We start from the raw sequence: 22,225 nt of genomic DNA, 5'->3' as shown, positions 1-22,225 counted from the left end.
CCTGAGTGGCTCAGTAGGCTAAGCATCCGCCTTTGGCTCAGGTCATGATCCCAGAGTCCTGGGATCAAGCCCCACATCAGGCTCCAGGCAAGAGACAAGATTGAGAATACTGACAAAGAATAGGAAACCATAAATAAAATGGTGTCCATCTGCCAATTGTTTTTCAGTTGAAAGGGGAAAATCAGTATCTATATAATAGAAAAACATGGAGAATACCTTGATTTGGTCATCAAAATCACTAATGAATGACAGAGTCATTGTATGTTTCTGGCTATGATGCCCCAAAGGGAAAAAAAAATACATTTAAGTAACATTCAGACCAGAGATACATACCCTGCATCTAATCATTTAAAAAAAAAATATCAAACACAAAATTAGGGGCATTCTGCTTATTTTCAAAAGGACAGAGAGCTTTTATTCTTCAAAACTGTCCAAAAGGCAGAGAAACTATTTCAAATTGAATGAGAGTAAAAAGACACAACAAGTCATGCAGTGCCTTATCCTGATTAGATCTTGGAAATAAGGGGGAAAGTTCTACAAAAGAAATTACTGGGTAAACTGACAAAATTTGGAAAATGGTAGATTAGATGAAAGCATTCTATCGATGTTAAACTGTTTGAGATTGATAACTATACTGTGATTATGTAAAAGAATTTCCCTGTCCTTAAGAAATACACACTAAAAGGATCGCCTGGGTGGTGCAGTTGTTAAGGGTCTGCCTTCTGCTCAGGTCATGATCCCGGGGTCCCGGGATGGAGCTCCACATCAGGCTCCCTGCTCAGTGAGGAGCCTCTTCCTCTGCCACTACCCCTGCTTGTGTTCTCTCTCTGTGTCAAATAAATAAATAAAAATCTTAAAAAAAAAAAAAGACAGAACAGGGTATAAGTGAAATGAATCAGACAAAGACAAACAACATTTGTTTTCACTGATATGTGGAATCTAAAAGAAAAAAAACAATCAACCAAAAAAACAGAAACAAATTCATAAATACAGAGAACCAACTGGTGGATGCCAAAAGGGAGGGGTTTGGGGGGATGGGCAAAAAAGATAATGGAGATCAAGAGATACATACTTTCAGTTATAAAATAAGTCACAGAGATGGAAAGTACAGTATAGGGAATATGGTCAGTAACACTGTAATAATGTTGTATGGCAACAGATGGTGATTACAATTATCATGGTGAGCAATGAGTATGTTGTATACCTGAAACTAATATAACACTGTATGTCAACCATACTTTAATAATAATAAAAAAAAAAAAAGGAGAAAAGAAAAAAGAAAACCACTCCTAGGCACATCAGTGTAAATCTAGAAAACTAAAAAAAAAGGAGAAAAAAGACAGATCACCTTTAAAGAGGCAGCAATTAGACTAACAACTGACTTCTCACCAGAAATAATTCAAGTGGTGAAGACAATGAACTATACCTGAAAGTGCTGAAGGAAGATAACTGCCAACCTAGAATTCTACTGCCAGCAAAAATATCCTACAAAAAATAAAGACAAAATAAGGACGTTTTCACATAAAGAAAAGTAAATTTACCACAGAAAGGAAATGATAAGAGAGTCTTCTCCAGATAAAAAGGTTATCCCATCTAGAAGAAAGTAAGGGATGAAGGAAGGAATGAAAATCATTATAACGATCAAATATGTAGGTAAACCTAAATAATGGTGACTACATAAAACAACAATAATAATGTCTTGTGGAGTTTAAAAAACATAAACAGGTAAAAAGAACCTAATGGTCTTGTATTGTCCAAGAAGAAAGTGAAAGTACCAATTGACATTAAACTTGGATACTCGAATCTTTAAGGTAATCACACAAAGAATTGCAAGAATATGTAACTTCCAAGTCAAAGGGAAGAGATATGGAATAATTAAAAAACGTTTTTGATCAATATAAAATAAACCAAGAAAGGAGAAAGAACATCAGTCAGAACAAGTAGAAAGTACACTGAAATATGTGATATTTAAACCCAAACAGATCATTGGTTGAATTAATGTGGATTAACCAACATCATCCTTAAGAGAAAAAACTTGTCTGAAAGAATAAAGTTCAACTATATCCTATTAACATTAAAACCATATAGAAATGCTAAAAGTAAAAGAATAAAACAAATCATACTATGCAAACACTAATCAAGAGAAAGTTAGGATAGCTACAGTAATATTAGACAAAGTCAGCTTTCAAACAAAAGACATTATTAGAAATAAAGAGGCATTTCATTATGGTGAAATAGTCAAATTCACCAGGAAGACAGAGCAATTCTAAATGACAATGTATCTAATAAAATAGCTTCCAAATATTTAAAGCAAAAACCGTTAGGAACAAGAAAGAGAAACAGACAATTCAATAATCACAGTATAAGATTTAATCATATCTCAGTAAATAATTTCTTTAAAATAAATAAGGATCTAAAATACATGAATACCACCATTAACTACACTGTGCCCAATAACTGCAGAATCCACATTATCCTCAGGTGCATCCAAAACATTCATCAAATAAGGTCAATCTCAAAAACTGTCAAAAAAGAAAATTAACTTGTAAAATGCAGAAAAACTGGGAAATGAAAAGATTAAAAGAATATAATAAATATCTATAACCCATTAGCAAAAAACAAATATTTAGTACATCTCTCATCAACATTTCTCCAAAAAAGTATATATATAATTTGTTTGTTTTTACCTTAAAAGCCTTAAAAGCCTAAGAATTACTTCCTTATTCCTTATACAACCTTAATAAACTTTATTTTAATGACTGCAGAATTCTATATCAGTTGCATTGTATTTCACTTTCTGTACAACCCTCTGAGGACAGTTTCTATTTTTACAGTCTCTTTCCCCAAAGAGTGCCTAGGACTGAAATAATATCACATGTTAATTCATAAAGTAAATTTTGGTCTAGAAAGTTTTTAATAAGTAGTATACAGAAGAATTACTCTGTCATATATTTTAAGTAAATATGTTTCCTCCACAATCTTTCTTTTATCTGACTGCTCCTGGTAAGTATTCAAGTGTTCCAACCTCTTAATTAAGAGTATGGCAGCCTAGAGGAATATAAACTTTCTTTTTTTCTAAATTAAACAAACCATTTAATAAATATAAAGTTGTAGCATCAATTCAGATCCCTAGAAGAACTTCCCTTTCTAAAATATCACACAGAATAAGTGTAAAATAGTCACTTACCACTTGATCTGTTTTTACGACTTGATTTCCCTCCAGTAAGAAGCATCTTGAGACTATTCCGAAACATGGTTGTGCTATTCTACTTCTCACAAGGCTGTAAAAGAAAATATGGGAAAATACATTAGAAAACTTGATTTTCTACTCAAAATACTATTAATAATTAATTTTAAATGCACTATCTGGAATTAAATTATGTTTAAATATATAGTACAGAAATTTTAACAATATGACAAAAACATTTAATTAAATTAACTTAATTAAACATTTTAGTGTTTCTTCAAAAATATACTACAATACTTTGAGTGCCCGAAGAGATAAAGATAGGAATCATGAAGGGTACAAAGAAATAAAATAAAGAATTAGGTAGCTATAAATTTCTTTCATTTGACTCTCCTTTTCTTGGACAATTTTCCCACATGCCAACACACACACACACACACACACACACACACACATCCAAAATTTAATAAGTCGAGAAACTTAGACCAGTTGCATATTTTCCACTGACTGAGCCAGAATTCCACCTCAAAGACCAATGATATATGTGAACAAGTGCCTATCCTCTTTATGTCCCACTTCTATCAAAGGAAAATTCTTCCAGTTGTGCTTTGGATTATGTCCTCTTTCACCTCTTCAAGGACGTTTAGCCAAAAACCATCTACTTTTTCCTTCTCACACAGCTTTAATTTTTTTCACGCTACTGAATCATTCCAATCATAACACAAACATGCTAGTATCTCCTAACCAAAAACAAATAAGCAAGTCCCTCTCTTTGCTCCCACATGGTCCAATTACTGCCAATATCGTTACTCTCCGTAGCAAAATTTCCAAAAAGTGTTGTTAATACTTGGTGCCTCCAGCAGATGGAACAGAATAAACATAAACTAAAATGGAGGTTAACAAAAAATATCCAAACCAAAGCACTGAGAAATAAAGGTTGAAAACATAAGAGAATAAGAGGCCTATGGAATCCACTGAAAGGTTCTACCATATGCATCGTTGAAATCCCAGAAGAAAGGAAAGAGAAAACAAGAAAGAACCAATATTTGAAATAATAACAAAGAAGAATTTCCTAACATAAAGTCACAACTTTAAAGAGCTAGAGAAAAAAATTAAAAATTTAAATAAGCAACAATCAACAGAAATAACTCTCAACAGAAATTAAGAATGGCAGAAGAGAATGGAATGACTTCCTGGAAATTCTGAAAGAAAATAGAAGCCAGTCAAATCCAATCACAATTTTAAAATGTTTGAAAATGAAAATGAATTAAAGGTGATTTCAGAAAAATAACAAGAATTTATCAGTAAAAGAGATACTAAAAAGGGATTTCTTCCAACAGAAGGAAAATGATACTAGAAAAAAAGCATGGAAATGCAAAAAGGAAGAGCCATAAAAAAGGTAAATGTTTGCAAACATGAACAATGACCATAAAGATAATTACATTAATAACTTGTTAAGTTTAAAATATATGTAGATTTAAAATGTGTGACAACAATAACCAAAAAAAGGTCAGGACTGGGATAAATGGAATTAAAACTTTTTGAGATATCTGTATTATGCAGGAAATGGAAGAAGTAATAATCTCCATCAGACTGCAATAACTCAAAACTAATGTAGTAATTTCTAGAATAGCCATTAAAGGTTAATTGAAGTGAGAAAAAGAATAAAATATTTCATTAGACCAAAGAAGGTAAAAAGTGAGAGAAAAAAGCATAGTGCACATCAATAATATAAAACAAATAATAAGATGTTAGCTTTAAACTCAAATTATAGTTACCATGTTAAATTTTAACTCTACTATAAGACTACTTATGTTCAAAGAAAGATTAAATAGAAGATGATGCGAAAAAGCTTATCATCCAAAAAACAATTAAAAGGAAGCTGTCAAAGCTATGCCAATACCAAAGTCAACTTAAGGCAATAAACACTACTAAAGATAAAGAGAGACATTGCCTAATAATTAAAAAGTCAAACCAACAAAAAGATATCCTACTTCTAAGTATGAATGGATCCAATAACAAAGCTTAAAAATATATAAAGCAAAAATATACAAAACTAATAGAGGATGTGGAAAACCCATAATCACGTGGGAGACAAACACACCCTTGTCAATAGCTACAAGATCAAGCAGATGAAAAAACTTTTTTACTAAGACACAGATTTGAACTATCTGATTAACTAACAAGACTTAATATACATAGTACATTCTTCCAAATAAAAAGAATATACAACCTGTACACAAAATATTTGCCAAAATGAACCACAGTCTGCATCATAAAGCAAGTTCCAATAAATTTCAAAGGACTTAAGTCTTTGAGAGCATATTCTCTAAATGAACAATTTTTAAAAATTGAGAAACTCCCCTACTACTTGAAAATTAAGTGACATACTTCTAAATAACTTCTGAGTCAAAAAGTAAAAGTACATAGGGGCACCTGGGTGGCTCAGTGGGTTAAGCCGCTGCCTTCGGCTCAGGTCATGATCTCAGGGTCCTGGGATCGAGTCCCGCATCGGGCTCTCTGCTCAGCGGGGAGCCTGCCTCCCTCTCTCTCTCTCTCTGCCTGCCTTTCTGTCTACTTGTGATCTCTCTCTGTCAAATAAATAAATAAAATCTTTTTAAAAATTTTAAAAATAAAAGTACATAAATCACAATGGAAATTTCAATGTATCGGCAATAAATTATAATGAAAATATAAATGATGGAAACATAGAGAATGAAACTAAAACAATGCTTATAAATAAATATAGAGAAGATGGAATGCATTAGAAGAGAAGGATGAAATCAGTATCTAAGCTTCTATTTCAAATAGTTCAAAAACAAACAACAAATCAAAGAAAGCAAAAGGAAAGAAAAAGAGTAGAAATGAATGAAATAGAAAACAAATCCCAAACAGATAAAATCAATTAAAAAAACCACTGGGTTTCTGGAAAGTAGTAAAATTAATAAATCCCTAGCAAAGCTAATCAAAAGAGAGAGAGAGAGAGAGAGAGAAATTGCCAATATCAGAAAGGAATAGGGGGCACCATTTCAGGTATTAAAGGCTGTTTTATTTTTTTTTTTAAAGATTTTATTTATTTATTTGACAGACAGAGATCACAAGTAGACAGAGAGGCAGGCAGAGAGAGGGAAAAGCAAGCTCCCTGCTGAGCAGAGAGCCCGATGCGGGGCTCGATTCCAGGACCCTGGGATCATGACCTGAGCCAAAGGCAGAGGCTTTAACCCACTGAGCCACCCAGGCGCCCCTAAAGGCTGTTTTAAATAAACACAAAATTTACTGTTTTACATAAAACAAACTTTGAAAAATACAACTTAAAAAAACTGACACAAAATTGAGCAGAAAATTTGAAACAGCCCTATTTCTATTAAAGAAATTGAACTTATCAAAACTCCTCCCAGAAAGAAAACTACCAGGCCAGATTATTTCACTGGTGAAGTCTACCAAACATTTAAGGTACAAACAATACCAATTTTATAGAATTTCCTTAAAAAAACAGAAGGAATATTTCCAAACATATATTATGAAAGCAGCATGATCTTAATTCCAAAACCCAACAGAAATTATAAGAAAATTACAGACCACAAACCTCATGAACATAGATTCAAAAAAATCCTTAATAAAAGACATTGAAAAGTACAAAAGGTTGCTTAAAAAAATTAAAGAAGGGGCATCTGGGTGGCTCAGTGGGTTAGGCCTCTGCCTTTGACCCAGGTCATGATCTCAGGGTCCTGGGATTGAAATCCATGCCAGGCTCTCTGCTCAGCAGGGCCTGCTTCTCCTCTCTCTCTGCCTGCCTCTCTGCCTACTTGTGATCTCTCTCTCTGCCAAATAAATAAAATCTTTTAAAAAAAAATTAAAGAAAACTTAAGCAGAGATAGACCACATTCATAAAGTGGAAAGTTCAATGTTGCCAAAATGTTGATTCTCCCTATAATGCCCTAAAGAGACAACAAAACCTCAAATTCTAGCAGGCTTTTATTTATTTTATTTTTTTTTTTAAAGAGATTGAGCACCTCGGGGCACCTGGGTGGCTCAGTGGGTTAAGCCTCTGCCTTTGGCTCAGGTCATGATCTCAGGGTCCTGGGATTGAGCCCCACATCGGGCTCTCTGCTCAACAGGGAGCCTGCTTCCCCCCTCTCTGCCTGCCTCTCTGCCTACTTGTGATCTCTCTCTCTCTTGCTGTCAAATAAATAAATAAAATATTTTTTAAAAAAAAAGAAAGAAAGAAAGAAATTGAGCACCTCGGGGCACCTGGGTGGCTCAGTGGGTTAAAGACTCTGCCTTCGGCTCAGGTCATGATCCCAGGGTCCTGGGATCAAGCCCCACATCAGGCTCTCTGCTCTGCAGGGAGCCTGCTCCCCCCTCCCCCTGCCTGCCTCTCTGCCTACTTGTGATCTGTCAAATAAATAAATAAAATCTTTAAAAAAAAAAAAAGAAAGAAAGAAGAAAGAAATCCAGCAGCTCATTCTTAAACACCGATGGTAATACAAAGAGCCAAGAACATCCAAAGCAATCTTGGAAACTAACAACAAAGCTGGAGCACTTATATGACCTGAATTCAAGACTTACTCTACAGCTCCAGAAATCACGGCAGTATGGTACTCTCATAAGTATCATCAAGTGGATCAACAACACTGAATAGGCAGTCCAGAAAAAGACCTACACTTATATGGCCATTTTTTGGGATGAAGTCATTAATGAATAAAAAGAAGTCTTTTCAACAAGTGGTGGTGGAACTAATAGATATCCACTTTTTAAAAAATTATCCTTGATCTGTGCTTCACAGTATACATGAAAATTAATTCAAAATAAATCAAGCATCAAACACATGAATGCTAAAATCATAAAGCTTTTAGAAGAAAACACAAAAGAATATCCTTATTATTCAGCCATAGGCAAAGGTTTCTTAGAATGCAGAAAGTAATAACCATAAAAGAAAAAAAGTATGTATTTAGTCTTTATTAAAATTTTTAAAAACATCTGCTCATAAAAAAATAACATCACCAAAATGAATAGGCAAGTCACAAACTGGGAGAAATTATTCACAAAACATGTATCTAACAGAACTGATATCCAAGATATATAAAGAACACCTACAACCCAACAAAGAGACAATCACATTTTTTAATGGGTTAAAGATTTGAACAGACACTTTTTATAAAAGTATATGACTGGCCAACACACATATTGAAAGAGATTAACAAAATCTGTCACTGGGAAAATACAAATTACAATGAGCTACCACTATGATCCATCAGAAAAGCAAACTTTTGAAAGACTGACAATACCAAATATTGACAAGGATGAAGAGCAACTGAAACTCTTAATATACTGTTTCAAGAGTTGAATAGTACAATTGCTTTAGGCAGAAGTCTAGCAGTTTATTACAAAACTAAGCATATTCCTAACATACAACTCCATATATTACATATATACTCAGGAGGAATTAAAACATGTGCATAAAAAGACTATTATAACAATTTTCATATTAGCTTTATTCATAACAGCCCAAAAGTAGCCCAGGTGTTCATCAATAGGAAAATGGGGGTCTTTGGGATTTTCATATAGTAGGATACTACTCAGCATTAAAAAGCTATGAACTAGGGCGCCTGGGTGGCTCAGATGGTTAAGTGCCTGCCTTCCACTCAGGTCATGATCCAGGATACTGGGATCAAGCCCCACATCGGGCTCCCTGCTCAGTGGGGAGTCTGCTTCTCACCCACCCTCTGCTCCCCCTGCTTGTGCTCTCTCACTCTCTGTCAAATAAATAAATAAATAAAAATAAAATCTTAAAAAAAAAAGCTATGAAGTATTCATATATTTGTATATAACAGCATAGATAAATCTCAAAATTAAAATATGCTGAATAAAAGAACTTGACATAAAAGTGTATGCAATAATCAATGGTAGAAAAAAATCAGAATAATGGTTGTCTCTTGGGGGTAAATTTGAGGATTAACTGAGAAAAGGCAAAAGGAAACTTTCTAAGATGATGGTAAATTCTTTATCTTGAAGAAGTCTGGAATACACAGATGTAGGCATTTGTCAAAATTCAGCAAATGTTCACATCAGACTTATGAATCATACTGCATATATATTTTACCTAAAAGGAAAAGAGTAAACATTGAACTCTACTTAATTACATTCATGCTTAAATATTTAGAATAAAGCCTCGTATATCTCCAATTCCTTTGAAATGCATGAAAAAATAAGGTGAAATGAATGGATGGAGGAATGATGGTAAGGCAGATAATGTAATACAGCAATTATAGCAAAATGTTAACAGTAGATTCTAAGTAGTGAGTATACATGTGTTAACTGTAAAATCACGTTAAATTTTCTATATATTTGAAAGTTTTTATGTATGTTAAAAACACACTCCCACAAAGGAAACTCTAAGTCTAGATCATTCAACAATGCATTCCACCAGCATTTAATAAGAAATAATACCAATCTTACACAAATTGTTCCAGACAGTAAAAATAGGGATTACTTCCAAACTTGTTTTCCAAAGATAACATAAGTTTGATAACAAAAATTACATGGTTATTATAAGAAATAATTTATAAGAAATTACAAACCTCTCTTTTGACACAGATGCAAAAACCCTAAACAAAATATTGGGAAAACAAAATCTACCAAAACACTGATCAGGACCCACTGTGGGTTTAATCCAGAAATACAAAAATGATTGAACATACAGAAATCAATACAACTTAAACCACATTAACAAGAGAAAGAAATATTATCAATAGATGAAGCAAAAGTAATTGATGAAATTCAACACTTCCTTATCCATGATCTAAAAACCTTCTATAAAACTAGAAATAAGATAAGTTCCTTAATACTATAGAAGCATATCTTTTTTAAAACTCAGAGTAAACATCATACTTAATGGTAAATGAATAAAAATATTCTACCTGAAATGAATGATGTGACCACTTCTTATCACCACTTACACTCAATATGATCCTGGAGGACTACGCCTTTACAAAAAGGTAAGAAGATGGAATATAAAGAATGCAAAAGAAATAAAAATGCTACTTTCACAGACAATATAATTATATACTTAGAAAACCTAGGGGCGCCTGGGTGGCTCAGTGGGTTAAAGCCTCTGCCTTCGGCTCGGGTCATGATCCTAGGGTCCTGGGATCGAGCCCCGCATCGGGCTCTCTGCTCGGCAGGGAGCTTGCTTCCTCCTCTCTCTCTGCCTGCCTCTCTGCCTACTTGTGATCTCTGTCTGTCAAATAAATAAATAAAATCTTTAAAAAAAAAAAAAAAGAAAGAAAGAAAACCTAAAGGAATTTATAAACTATTAGAATAAGTCAGCTTAGTAAGGTCACTAATACAGTGTAAAACATAAAGAAATAGGTGAACACCAACAAATAACTTACCCTTTTAATCAGTGAAAATAAATAAGGTAATAAATCCTGAAAAGAGTATTTCAAACATTTAAGAAATATATTCATCTCGAGAGCTATTCTTAGTTTCTTTTGGCCCCTATTTACTTTAAGAGACTACCTGAGAAGTAGAAAATCTAAGTCTGGTATTTACTTCACTAATATTTGAAAACTTGAAAAAATTGTGTCATATGCAATGATATATATGAAATATATTCCATGTTTTGAAATAAACCATAACATTTAAACAATAAATCTTATAACTCTTCAATTTTTATTTTCTTGAAAGTGAATGAATAACTATTTTCTTACATATAAGATTTTCTGTGCATAGAAAATGCAATAAAATAATTACAATGATCACTTTTTGAAGTATAAAGGTTTTTCTTTGCTAGTCCTAAAATATTTTATAAAAATTGACTGAAGTGTATGAAGAATGAAATGAAACATAAAATACTTATTTAAAACTAATTATCCATCTCATATTACACTTTGATAAAATGACTTTCTTATTCAAGTTAACACATCACCCGAAAATTTATTGTAATAAAATATTAGTACAGAAACTCCACAAAATTGAAGCTAAGTGGGAAATAGCAGTTCCATCTAATTGGATTTATGATAGTAATATATGGCTAAATTTCATCTTACTTTTCCAAATTATATGTCCAAAGTTAAAAATGGTATCTCTCTCAGGAGAAATCATCAAATAAATTCCTAGCAAGTGAAAAATCTCTGGCAGAAGGATAACAAACAAGCCATTCACAGGCCCCCAGTCATTTCTAATTGTCTTATAATTAACTGATTCAAACGTTTTGTTATCTACATGGCCCCTAAGCTTTCATGTTTGTAACACCTGGTCTAAACCACTGAAGGAAAGTATTGACTATTCTCCTCTAAATGGTCCACCAAGGCTGGACACTCAATGTATTACTGAATATACTCTCAAGCTCTTTTATTAGTGGACAATCGATTTTCATTTTCAGTGTTCATCCCTCCTGTATAAAGACCTTTTCTTACTTTTTTATTCAAAACAGGAGCAAAATATCTCCCTTCATAAAAATGTTTATGTAACAATGATGAAATCAAATTAACTGTTAAGCACTTCTGCACTATTCAGGCTAAATAATCACAGTATTCCCCTTAACTCTTCCACACAGGAGCTTTTTTATCCTACAAGCTGGCTTTTTAAAAAATATATATATTTTTCTATATCCTTTTCCATTTTGAGTGTTTGATGATATTTTTATTTTCATTGTTGGTTTTGTGATAGACTGGCTTGGTCTTATTTTTTTGTTTTCCAATTCTAGGAACAAGTTTCTTGACACTAGAACTATGCTTAATGGATAAACAATACCACTGAAGTGCTTTTAAAGTTCTACAGGATCTGAAGAGAATGTTTCAAATAGTAAGAAAATAAAAAATAAGGAAAAGTAATAAAGTAAAATATTGTCTGTAGAATTCTACTACAAAACCAAAAATGCATATTGATACAAATGATGGATTAAGAATTATCTTTCCTTACTCAGGCAACCAACAAAATCTCCTTTTATGATTTTCTCTACGGTACTAATCTGGATATTGCCTTTAAAGTCCCCTTGAAAATAACCTGTTGGTATAACTACAAAAAGTAAATTATGTACCTTTAAGGTAAATGCTACCCATTCTGCAGCATTTATCAATCTGGAGCTTCCCTTCAGAGAAATTTTGTAAGGCAACAAAACACACATACACACATTTACAAAATTTCAAAGAAAATTTTAAACACTATATGAAAGGATGCAGTGGTTAATGAGGCAGATGTGATGGAAATGTTAAAAAACAGTGGTAACATTTTAAAATACATGGTTTTAGTGAAAGAGATACTAAGCAATTAAATACATATCCTTAAATTTTAAAATATGTATTTTGAAAATATCTAAAAGACAGCATAATTTCTTACGTGTGTGTGTATACACACACACACACACACACACACATATATAAATATCAACACCCACCCCAGTCTTCCTCCCCATTAGGGAAAGTGGCCTAACTTCTAAATTGAAACTCAACCAAATATTTTATCACAAGTAGTCTGTCCAGACAGATTTACAACTGAGTGAGTTCTCAATTCATGCAAGATTCTGGATCTTTATATCATAGGCTCGTATATCCCCAGTTTGCCACTCCTGCCCAAACACAGCTACTAGCATCATCTGAGCCCCTGCAGGCTGCACTGCCTAAGAAACAATGTGGAATAGCCAGATAAAATAATGGGATTTAGAATGGTGTTGAGGAAAAAAAAAATGCTTTATTATTATATAATGTATATTCACTGTAAAAGATAGGAAAAAATGGGGCTCCAGGGTGGCTCAGTCAGTTAGGAGTATCCAATCCTTCATTTTGCCTCAGGTCTCTCAGGGTCGTAAGACTGAGCCCCACATCAAGTTCCATACTCAGCACAGAGTCTGCTTGAGATTCTCTCTCTCCCTCACCTTCTGCTCCTCCCTCTGGTCATGCCTGAAATATATTACTTAATTAAATCTTTTAAAAAAATAAAAGATAGGGGGGAAAAAGAAAATAGAAACATGCTGGGGGCACATGGCTGGCTCAGTTGACTGGGCATCCAAATCTTGATTTCAGCTCAGGTCATGATATCAGGATTGTGGGATAGATTCCAATGTCAGGCTCCAAACTCAGCTGGGAATCTGCTTGTCACTTCCCCTCTGCTCCTCCCTTGCTCTCTTTCTCTCTCTTAAGTAGATAAATAAAATCTTTTTTAAAAAATCCTAAAACTTCTTAAAAAAAAAAAGACATGCTGGAATTTTCTTAGTATTTTGTTTTTATGTGAGAGAGAGAGAGAGCGCGTGTGAGAGCACACAAGCAAAGGGAGTGGCAGGCAGAGGGAGAAGCAGGCTCCTTGCTGAGCAAGAAGCCTGATGTGGGACTCCATCCCAGGGCTCTGGGATCATGACCTGAGCCAAAGGCAAACACTTAACCAATTGAGCCACCTAGGCATCCCCATGCTGGAATTTTCTAAAAGAATGACTCAACAATGAAGTAAATTATCACTATTACATCCTCCTTTGGTTTTCTTATCACTTTGCTGAAAAGTGTTGCATCAACTTTCAACAAGATATAAGTTTGGCAACACCAGTTTTGTAGACTTTTTTTTCCTTTTTTTTTTTTTTTAAAGCTCTCACAGAACATATTTGAGAATACAGAAATTTTTGTTTTCTGCCAAAAATGTCAAAGAATACTATCAAAGGAAGATGTTTCACAATTATTAGATGAGAAGATGAATGCAAAAAAGATAGACGGCAGCACTCTAAACACTGATGAAGGTGAAAATGATCGTGTAATGTAAGTCTCAGACTATGAGTCTTCAGATCACCATATCACAGATGAATTTTTTCACACTCAATAATCGATGAATAAATTCTAGAAATTTATTAATTTATAAATTTCATTCATGGAAATGAACCATCAATCTACTGAAAAACCAATCAATGTAATTCACCATACTAATAAAGGGCAAAACCCTAATAATCACCTCAACCAGAAAAAGAAAAAGCATTTGACAAAAAACTATACTCTTCCACGACAAAACCACCAAACACTTGGAACAGAAGGAAACTTGCTCAATTTGATAAAGGGCATCTATGAAAAACCTACAGCTAACATCATCCTTAAAGCTCAAAGATGCTACTGTCCCCTAAGACAAGGTGGATGTCTGCTCTTATCACTTCCATTCAACATTGTTAGAAAAGTTCTAGGCAGGGCAATTAGGCAAGAAAAAGAAAGAGAAGTATCTAAAAACGAAAAGAAGAAGTAAATCTGTCTATATTCACAGATTACTTGACCTTATGTATGTCTAAAGAATCCACTAAAAACTAGTAGAGCTAATAAAAGAATTCAACAAAGTTGCAGGACACAAAAATCAGTTGTATTTCTATACTATAGTAATGAACAATCCAAAAATGAAATCAAGAAAACAATTCCATTTGTGATAGCATCAAATAGAACATTTAAAAATTTAGGAATAAAGTGAGCGAAAAAAAAAAAAAAGCACAAGACTTGTGCACTGAAAACTACAAAGCATCACTGAAAAAACTTTTAAAAAGATCTAATTATATAAATGGAAAGACACCCCCTGTTCATGGATTAGAAAGCCTTATATTGTTAAGATAGCAATATTCCTCAAACTGATCTGTAGATTCAATGCAGTAACCTCAGAAAATCCCAGGTACCTTTTTGCAGAAATTGAGAAGTCAATCCTAGAATTCATACGGAAATGCAAGGGAGCCAGAAGAGCCAAAACATTCTCAAAAAAGAACAAAGTCAATAAAGCACCCCCCAAGGTATCCAAAGTCTAATCTCTAGGACTTACTACCTTACATGGCAAAAGGGACTTTGTAGATGTGATTAAGTTAGGAATTTAATAAAGGGAGATTATCCTAGATTTTACCTAGATGAGCCCAATGTAATCACACAAGTCCTTAAAACAGGAAAAGACTGCAGAAACATCTCAGAAAACATTATGACAGAAGAGAGGTCAAAGTGGTGTAGCCCTAAGCCAAAAAATTTAGGTGGCTACCAGACACTGGAAAAGATAAGGAAAAGAGTCTCTGATAGTGCCTCCAGAAGGAGCACAAATACGCTGAAACCTTGGTTTTAGCCCATAACTAATCCATTTCAACCTTCTGATCTCCAGAACTGTAAGAAATATAATACAGCTGTGTGTTGTTTTAAGCCACTAAATATATGATGGGCTCTATGCTCAGCAGGGAGTCTGCTTGTCCTTCCGCACACAATCCCATCCTCACTTGTGCTTGCCCTTTCTCTCAAATAAGTAAAATCCTAAAAAAAAATTTACACCATATCTAAAGAGCTCTCGTAACACCACCTAAGAACAGCATTGGGGTGTGCCTTAGATGTGTAAGGTGTACAGAAATCTAAAACTTAGCCTCAAATCTTTCTGTCAACCTATACAACGTTAAAGTTTTCTGGTTAGATCACCAAAGAAAAAGATGGGAACATAAATGAAAATGTGGCACACAAGAGCACAAGAAAATATGCATAGAACTTTTTTCCCCCAGATTTTAGGAAGTGGTTTCTGTTGGGTTCGGTGGGCTCCAGGAATGCAGGAGGAACAACAGAAATGACCACCACCGGGTCCCGCCATCTTCCAGCCTCCTCCCCCACCACCTTTCCTTAACCCTTGACTCTCCCGCCAAAAGGATGTATGCCCAGGTCACGTCTCCATAGGTAACCTCATACCTATGCAGGAAACAGAGGTATCAGGACCCCCCACCCCATACCCTCTGATCACCAAATACCCTACCATATATGGATGTGAGCCCATGCCCTGCTTTGGCCCTATAAAAAACCCCTGCCATCTCCCTCCCAGTGCGACTTCCCCCACTCCCCTTTCTGGAGTTGAGGAACCTCGCCCGAGGGTGCCCACCTCCTCCTGGTGCAACTTTCCTGGCTCCCCTTCTCCTGAGCCCTGAAACTTCGCCGGAGAGTGCCTTTAATAAATCTTGCCTTGTGCCTACCTCGCCCGCTGTCATGTTTATCTCGCCTATAAAACTTTACAGTTTCAACAAATACAGCAATATTAAATGAAGGCTTTTGAGTCCAAGGAATCAGTCCCCTGTGGTCTTTAGTTCTATATCACCCAATAAGAATACTGGATCTATCATTTCAATCACTCTCCAACCAAAATCCCAAACTCCTTAGCCTCTTTGCTCTGGTTCCACAACCAGACAAAAATCAAAATTCAAGCTGATTCTACTCTATCAAGCCCACTAAGCACTACTGCAGAGAGTCATGTTACTAGCCAGACTAGACTGATAAACTAGAAATCCATGGTTGCAAATTTCAACTGACCCTTTTCATTGTTCAGCAATCTACTGTTTTTCTCTAGTTAATTCCTTCTGAACTCTGTCTGAGTCTCCATTTCTCCCCAACACTCTCAGCCAATGGTTTTGGCTCCCATAACACGAAGAAAAATAAATATGTATCTTCAAAATTATCAGAAAGAATTCCTTTAACTATCTACCAACAAACATACAGATTTGAGCCCATCAACACACACCTTCATCTCCTATTAAAATAAATGTATTACTTAGGTGAAGGGAATTAAAGGTACGCTTATCTTGATGAGCACTGATTAATGTACAGAATTGCTGACTCACTATATTATATACCTGAAACTAATAATAACATTGTATGTTAACTACACTGTAATTAAAATTTAAAAAAAAGAAAATCATACAAATTCACTCCAGAAGGAAGTGGTATTATCAATCTAAATAGGAAAAAAATAAATATATCTCTGTTGCTAAATAAAAACAGACAATTGGACAGACAAATGTATTACTGTCAAATTCTCTACCTTTGCTCTGTATCCCACTCCCTTCCATTCTTCCTGGGACTTTTTATATTTTGCCTTTTAGATTTTGAACTTCTTCCTTTAATTGCTCCTTCCATGGGCATCTCCCTATGCTCAAGATCCTCCCATCTTAAAAACATAAAAATCCTTTCTCAATGTCCTCCTTCTCTAGTTCATCCACTGCCATTATTTTGCCACCTATTATCTGGATAATCAAATCTCATCCTCTTTGAGTTTTAGTTAGTACTTTCTAGCCCAGTAAATTAGCATCATCACGAACATGTTCAATCATCCCTTATTCATTCTCACCCACCTACTTTTCTAACCAGTAAGCATATACCATCACTCATGCCCCAAACTAGATCACCTCCAGCAATTATAACTCCCAATACTTAGACACCTTGTTCTTGATCTTTTATAACATTAATAACTTACAGTGTTTGACTTCCACACTAAACAGATTTATGTCCCACGAGGCGATAGACCATGTTTGTCATGTTCATTGTCATCCAGTACCTACACACTGACTGACATATACTAGAGCCTCAGTAAATAATGAATAAATAAATGGCAAAACCAAAGCCAAGCCATACCCCACATCTGGTGATAAACATAGATAAATATCATAACTCAATATGAGGTACATTTTATAAAATGCTGCAGAATAAAGGGAGCATGTATCCCCTCATTCATTCATCAAACATTTACTTTCGGGGCGCTTGGGTGGCTCAGTGGGTTAAAGCCTCTGCCTTCGACTCCGGTCGTGATCCCAGGGTCCTGGGATCGAGCCCCGCATCGGGTTCCCTGCTCAGTGGAGAGCCCGCTTCCTGCTCTCTCTCTGCCTGCCTCTCTGCCTACTTGTGATCTCTGTCTGTCAAGTAAATAAATAAATAAAATCTTAAAAAAAAAAATATTTACTTTCATGCTTACCAAGCACCAGTACTGTCCTAGGTGCTAATGATACAGCAATGAACAAAACAGAAGTCCCTTTCCTCATGGAGTTTATGATCCAGCTAACCAAAGGAAAGGGATGTCCTTTAAAAGAATCTAATTCAAACCCAAAAGACAATACAATAAGACATGGCTTTCATAAAACAGGGACAGAAAACAATCTTAAAAAAAAAAAAAAAAAAAGAATGAGCTGGGTGCCTCAGGTGGCCAAACATCTGCCTTCAGCTCAGGTCATGATCCCAGGGTCCTGGAATTGAGCCTCAGGTCAGGCTCCCTGCTTAGCAGGGAGCCTACTTTTTTCCCTTTCTTTCTGCCCCTCTCCCCAGCTTGTACTCTCTCTCCTGTTCTCTTGCTCTCTCCTCAGATAAATTTTTTTTTTAAAAAAGAATGAAATTAAAAGACAAAAAGTGAGATAACTGACGTAAGGAAGGTTTACGTAAAAGGTAACACACACACACACACACACACAGAGTTGATATATAAGAAAGAGCTAATACTGTGACAAATCAATCAATTCAGCAGTGCAGGGGCACAGTTTGATATACTCGATACTTACATACTTAATATACCAGAATTCAGAAACCAGCCCTGATAAACACTAATCTGTTTTCTGTTCTTATGGAGTCACCTATTCCAGATAATTCACATAAATAATTTAGGTTTCCATTTATTTTTAAATATCATAGTCTATATTTTTCTTGGAAAAGGCATTCCTTCTAATTTTTCAAATTGTTAACCAAAACTTATATGCAATAGTCTCTCATTCTTAATCTCTGGTATATCTGTAGTTAGATCTCTTTTTCTCTCCTACCTTCAACTGAGAGTTTTCATTTTCTACTATATATCACGGGACCTTTCATTTTCTACTATATATCACGGGACCTTCTATATTTACGGGCAGGTAAATATAAAGCCTTAAAAAAAAAGAGAGAGAGAGAGCCATACAAGATTTTTGCTAATTTAGAAGGGAAAAGATACAATAAGTAAACAAATGAATAAATGATCTAATTTCAAGTAGTGAAAAACACTATGAAGACGAATAAAGAAGGGTAGTGTTTAGAAAGTGAGATAAGGTGCTATTTTATACAAATAAGATCAGGGAAGTTTTGTCTGAGAGGATGACATTTGCAGAGATCTGAATGAAATGAGGCAATCCTTCAGAATTTATATGAAGATCTGGGCCAGAGAAAAAGCAATTACAAAAATACTGAGGCAGGAATGAGCTTGGAATGTTCAAGGAACAAAAATGAAGGCCAATGTGACTGGAGAAGAGTAATGGTAGATGAGGTCACAGAGGTAGCCCGGGTTCAGATTATAAAGGTACTGTAGATCCTGGTAAAGACTGAATTTTATTCAGTATGGTGGGAAACCAGTAGAGAATTTTCATGAAACACTGCTCCACAAACAAAAGATTGCAGGTAGACCTGCAATCTTAGAATCCTTCTGGAGTAGCCCAAGTAAGAGATTATGAGGACTACCACCATCATGGCAGAAATGATGTACTAACTGGTCAAAATTGCTATAGGGGGCACCTGGGTGCCTCAGTCAGTTAAGCATCTGCCATTGGCTCAGGTCATGATCTCAGGGTCCTAGAATAGAGTCCCACGTAGGGCTCTCTGCTCAGCGGGGAGCCTGCTTCTCCATCTCCCTCTGCCTGTCTCTCCCCTGCTTGTGCTCTCTGTTGCTCTCTCTCTCTCTGCCAAATACATAAAATAATTGCTATGTGTTTTATAATGTTTTTGTTTAAAGAACTGCTGTATATGTTTCTTTTTTATTTAAATCCAGTTAATTAACATATGATATATTTTTTCAGAGGCAGAGGTCAGTGATTCATCAGTCTTATATAATACCCTGGGCTCATTACATCACGTGCCCACCTTAAGGCCTATCACTCAGCTCCCCCATCCCACTACCCCCCTTCCCCTCCAGCAACCCTCAGTTTGTTTCCTATAATTAAGAGTCACTTATGCTTTGTCTCCCTCTCTGATTTCATCTTATTTTATTTTTTCCTCTCTTCTCCATGATTCTGTTTTGTTTCTTAAATTCCACCTATCAGTGAGATCATACAATGTCTTTCTTTGATTGACTTATTTCACTTAGCATAATAACCTCTAGTTCCATCCACATCGTTGCAAATAGCAAGGTTTCATTTTTCTTGATGGCTGAGTAGTACTCCATTATATTTGTGTGTGTGTATATATATATACACACACACACACAAACATATATACACACACACATATATAGTTTTTATGTATACAACATGTATATATTTTGATATATATATATATACCACATCTTCTTCACCCATTCATTTGTCGATGGACACCTGGGCTCTTTCCATAGTTCGGCTATTATGGACACTGCTGCTATAAACATTGGGGTGCATGTGTCGCTTTGGATCACTACATTTATATCTTTGGGGTAAATCATCCAATAATGCAACCGCTGGGTCATAGGGTAGTTCTATTTTCAACTTTTGAGGCACCTCCATACTCTTTTCCAGAGTGACTGCACCACAATGTAAGAGGGTTCCCCTTTCTCCGCATCCTCACCAATATCTGCAATTTCCTGCCTTGATAATTTTAGCCATTCTGACCGGTGTGAGGTGATACCTCATTGTGGTTTTGATTTATATTTCCCTGATGCCAAGTGATGTGGAGCATTTTTTCATGTGTCTGTTTGCCATTTAGATGTCTTCTTTGGAGAAATATCCATGTCTTCTGCCCATTTCTTGACTGGATTATTTATTCTTTGAATGTTGAATTTGGTAAGTTTATAGATTTTAGATACCACCCCTTTACCTGACAAGACATTTGCAATTATCTTCTCCCATTCTGTCAGTTATCTTTGGTTTTGTTGACTGTTTCCTTTGCTGTGCAAAAGCTTTTTATCTTGATGAACTCCCAATAGTTCATTTTTGCCTTTGTTTTCCCTTGCCTTTGGAGACATGTCTAGCAGTAAGTTGCTGCAGGGCTGAGGTCACAGAGGTTGCTGCCTGGTTCTCTTCTAGGATTTGGATGGATTCATATCCCACATTTAGGTCTTTCACCCATTTTGAGTCTATTTATGGTATAAGGAAATGATCCAGTTTCATTCTTCTACATGTGGCTGTCCAATTTTCCCAACACCATTTGTTGAAGACTGTCTTTTTTTCCATTAGATGTTCTTTCCTGCTTTGTCGAAGATTAGTAGACCACACAGTTGAGGGTCCATTACTGGGTTCTCTATTCTGTTCCATTGATCTATGTGTCTGTTTTTGTGCCAATAGCATACTGTCTTGATGATTACAGCTTTATCATTCAGCTTTAAGTCCAGAATAATGATACCACCAGCTTGTTTTCTTTTTCAACATTCCTTTGGCTATTTGGGATCTTTTCTGGTTTCATACAAGTTTTAGGATTATTTTTTCCAGCCCTGTGAAAAAGTTGATGGTATTTTCATCAGGACTGCATTGAATGTTATAGATTGTTGTAGGTAGCATAGACATTTTAATAATACTTGTTCTTCCAATCTATGAGCATGGAACCTTCTTCTGTTTCTTTGTGTCTTCTTCAATTTCTTTCAATTACTATTTTGTATTTTTCTGAGTACAGATCCTTTGCCTCTTTGATTAGATTTATTCCTAGTTATCTTGTGGTTTTGGGTCCAATTGTAAATGGATCGACTCCTTAATTTCTCTTTCTTCTGTCTCATTGTTATTGTATAGAAATGCAACTGATTTTTGTGCATTGATTTTATATCCAGCTCTTTGCTAAATTCCTGTATGAATACTAGCAATTTTGAGGTGGAGTCTTTGGGATTTTCAGAGAATATTCATGTCATCTGCAAAGAGTGAAAGTTTGACTTCTTCTTTGCTGATCTGGATGTCTTTTATTTCTTTTTGTTGCCTGACTACTGAGGCTAGAACTTCTGGTACTATGTTGGTCAGTGGTGAGAGCAGACATCCCTGTCATGTTCCTGATCTTAGGGGGAAAAGCTCTCGGTTTTTTCCTCACTGAGAATGATATTCACTGTGGGCTTTTCATATGTGGCTTTTATGATATCGAGGTATGTTCCCTCTATCCCTACACTGTGAAGAGGTGTAATCAAGAAAGGATGCTGCACATTGTCAAATGCTTTTTCTGCATCTACTGACTGATTGCAGACATTGAACCACCCTTGCAGCCCAGGAATAAATCCCACTTGGTCTCAGTGAGTAATCTTTTCAACATACTGTTGGATCCTCTTGGCTATTATCTTGATGAGAATTTTTGCATCTGTGTTCATCAGGGATATTGGTCTGTAATTCTCATTTTTGGTGGGGTC

At 35.2% G+C, this 22,225-nt stretch overlaps 1 protein-coding gene across 1 annotated transcript in view; it reads right to left on the bottom strand.

Moving 5' to 3' along the window:
* The window catches only part of TANC2 (tetratricopeptide repeat, ankyrin repeat and coiled-coil containing 2), a 372,574-nt gene that overhangs the window by 312,617 nt on the left and 37,732 nt on the right, over positions 1–22,225 (bottom strand). Inside the window, exon 2 of the mRNA XM_080825462.1 lies at positions 3,188–3,281. Within this exon, the coding sequence (XP_080681588.1) occupies positions 3,188–3,254 (67 nt within the window). The 5' untranslated portion in view covers positions 3,255–3,281. The remainder of the gene's footprint in view (positions 1–3,187; positions 3,282–22,225) is intronic.

The sequence above is a fragment of the Martes martes genome (assembly GCF_963455335.1).
Source record: "Martes martes genome assembly, chromosome: 16".
NCBI lineage: Eukaryota > Metazoa > Chordata > Mammalia > Carnivora > Mustelidae > Martes > Martes martes.
This window is presented reverse-complemented; position numbering and strand designations above follow the sequence as displayed.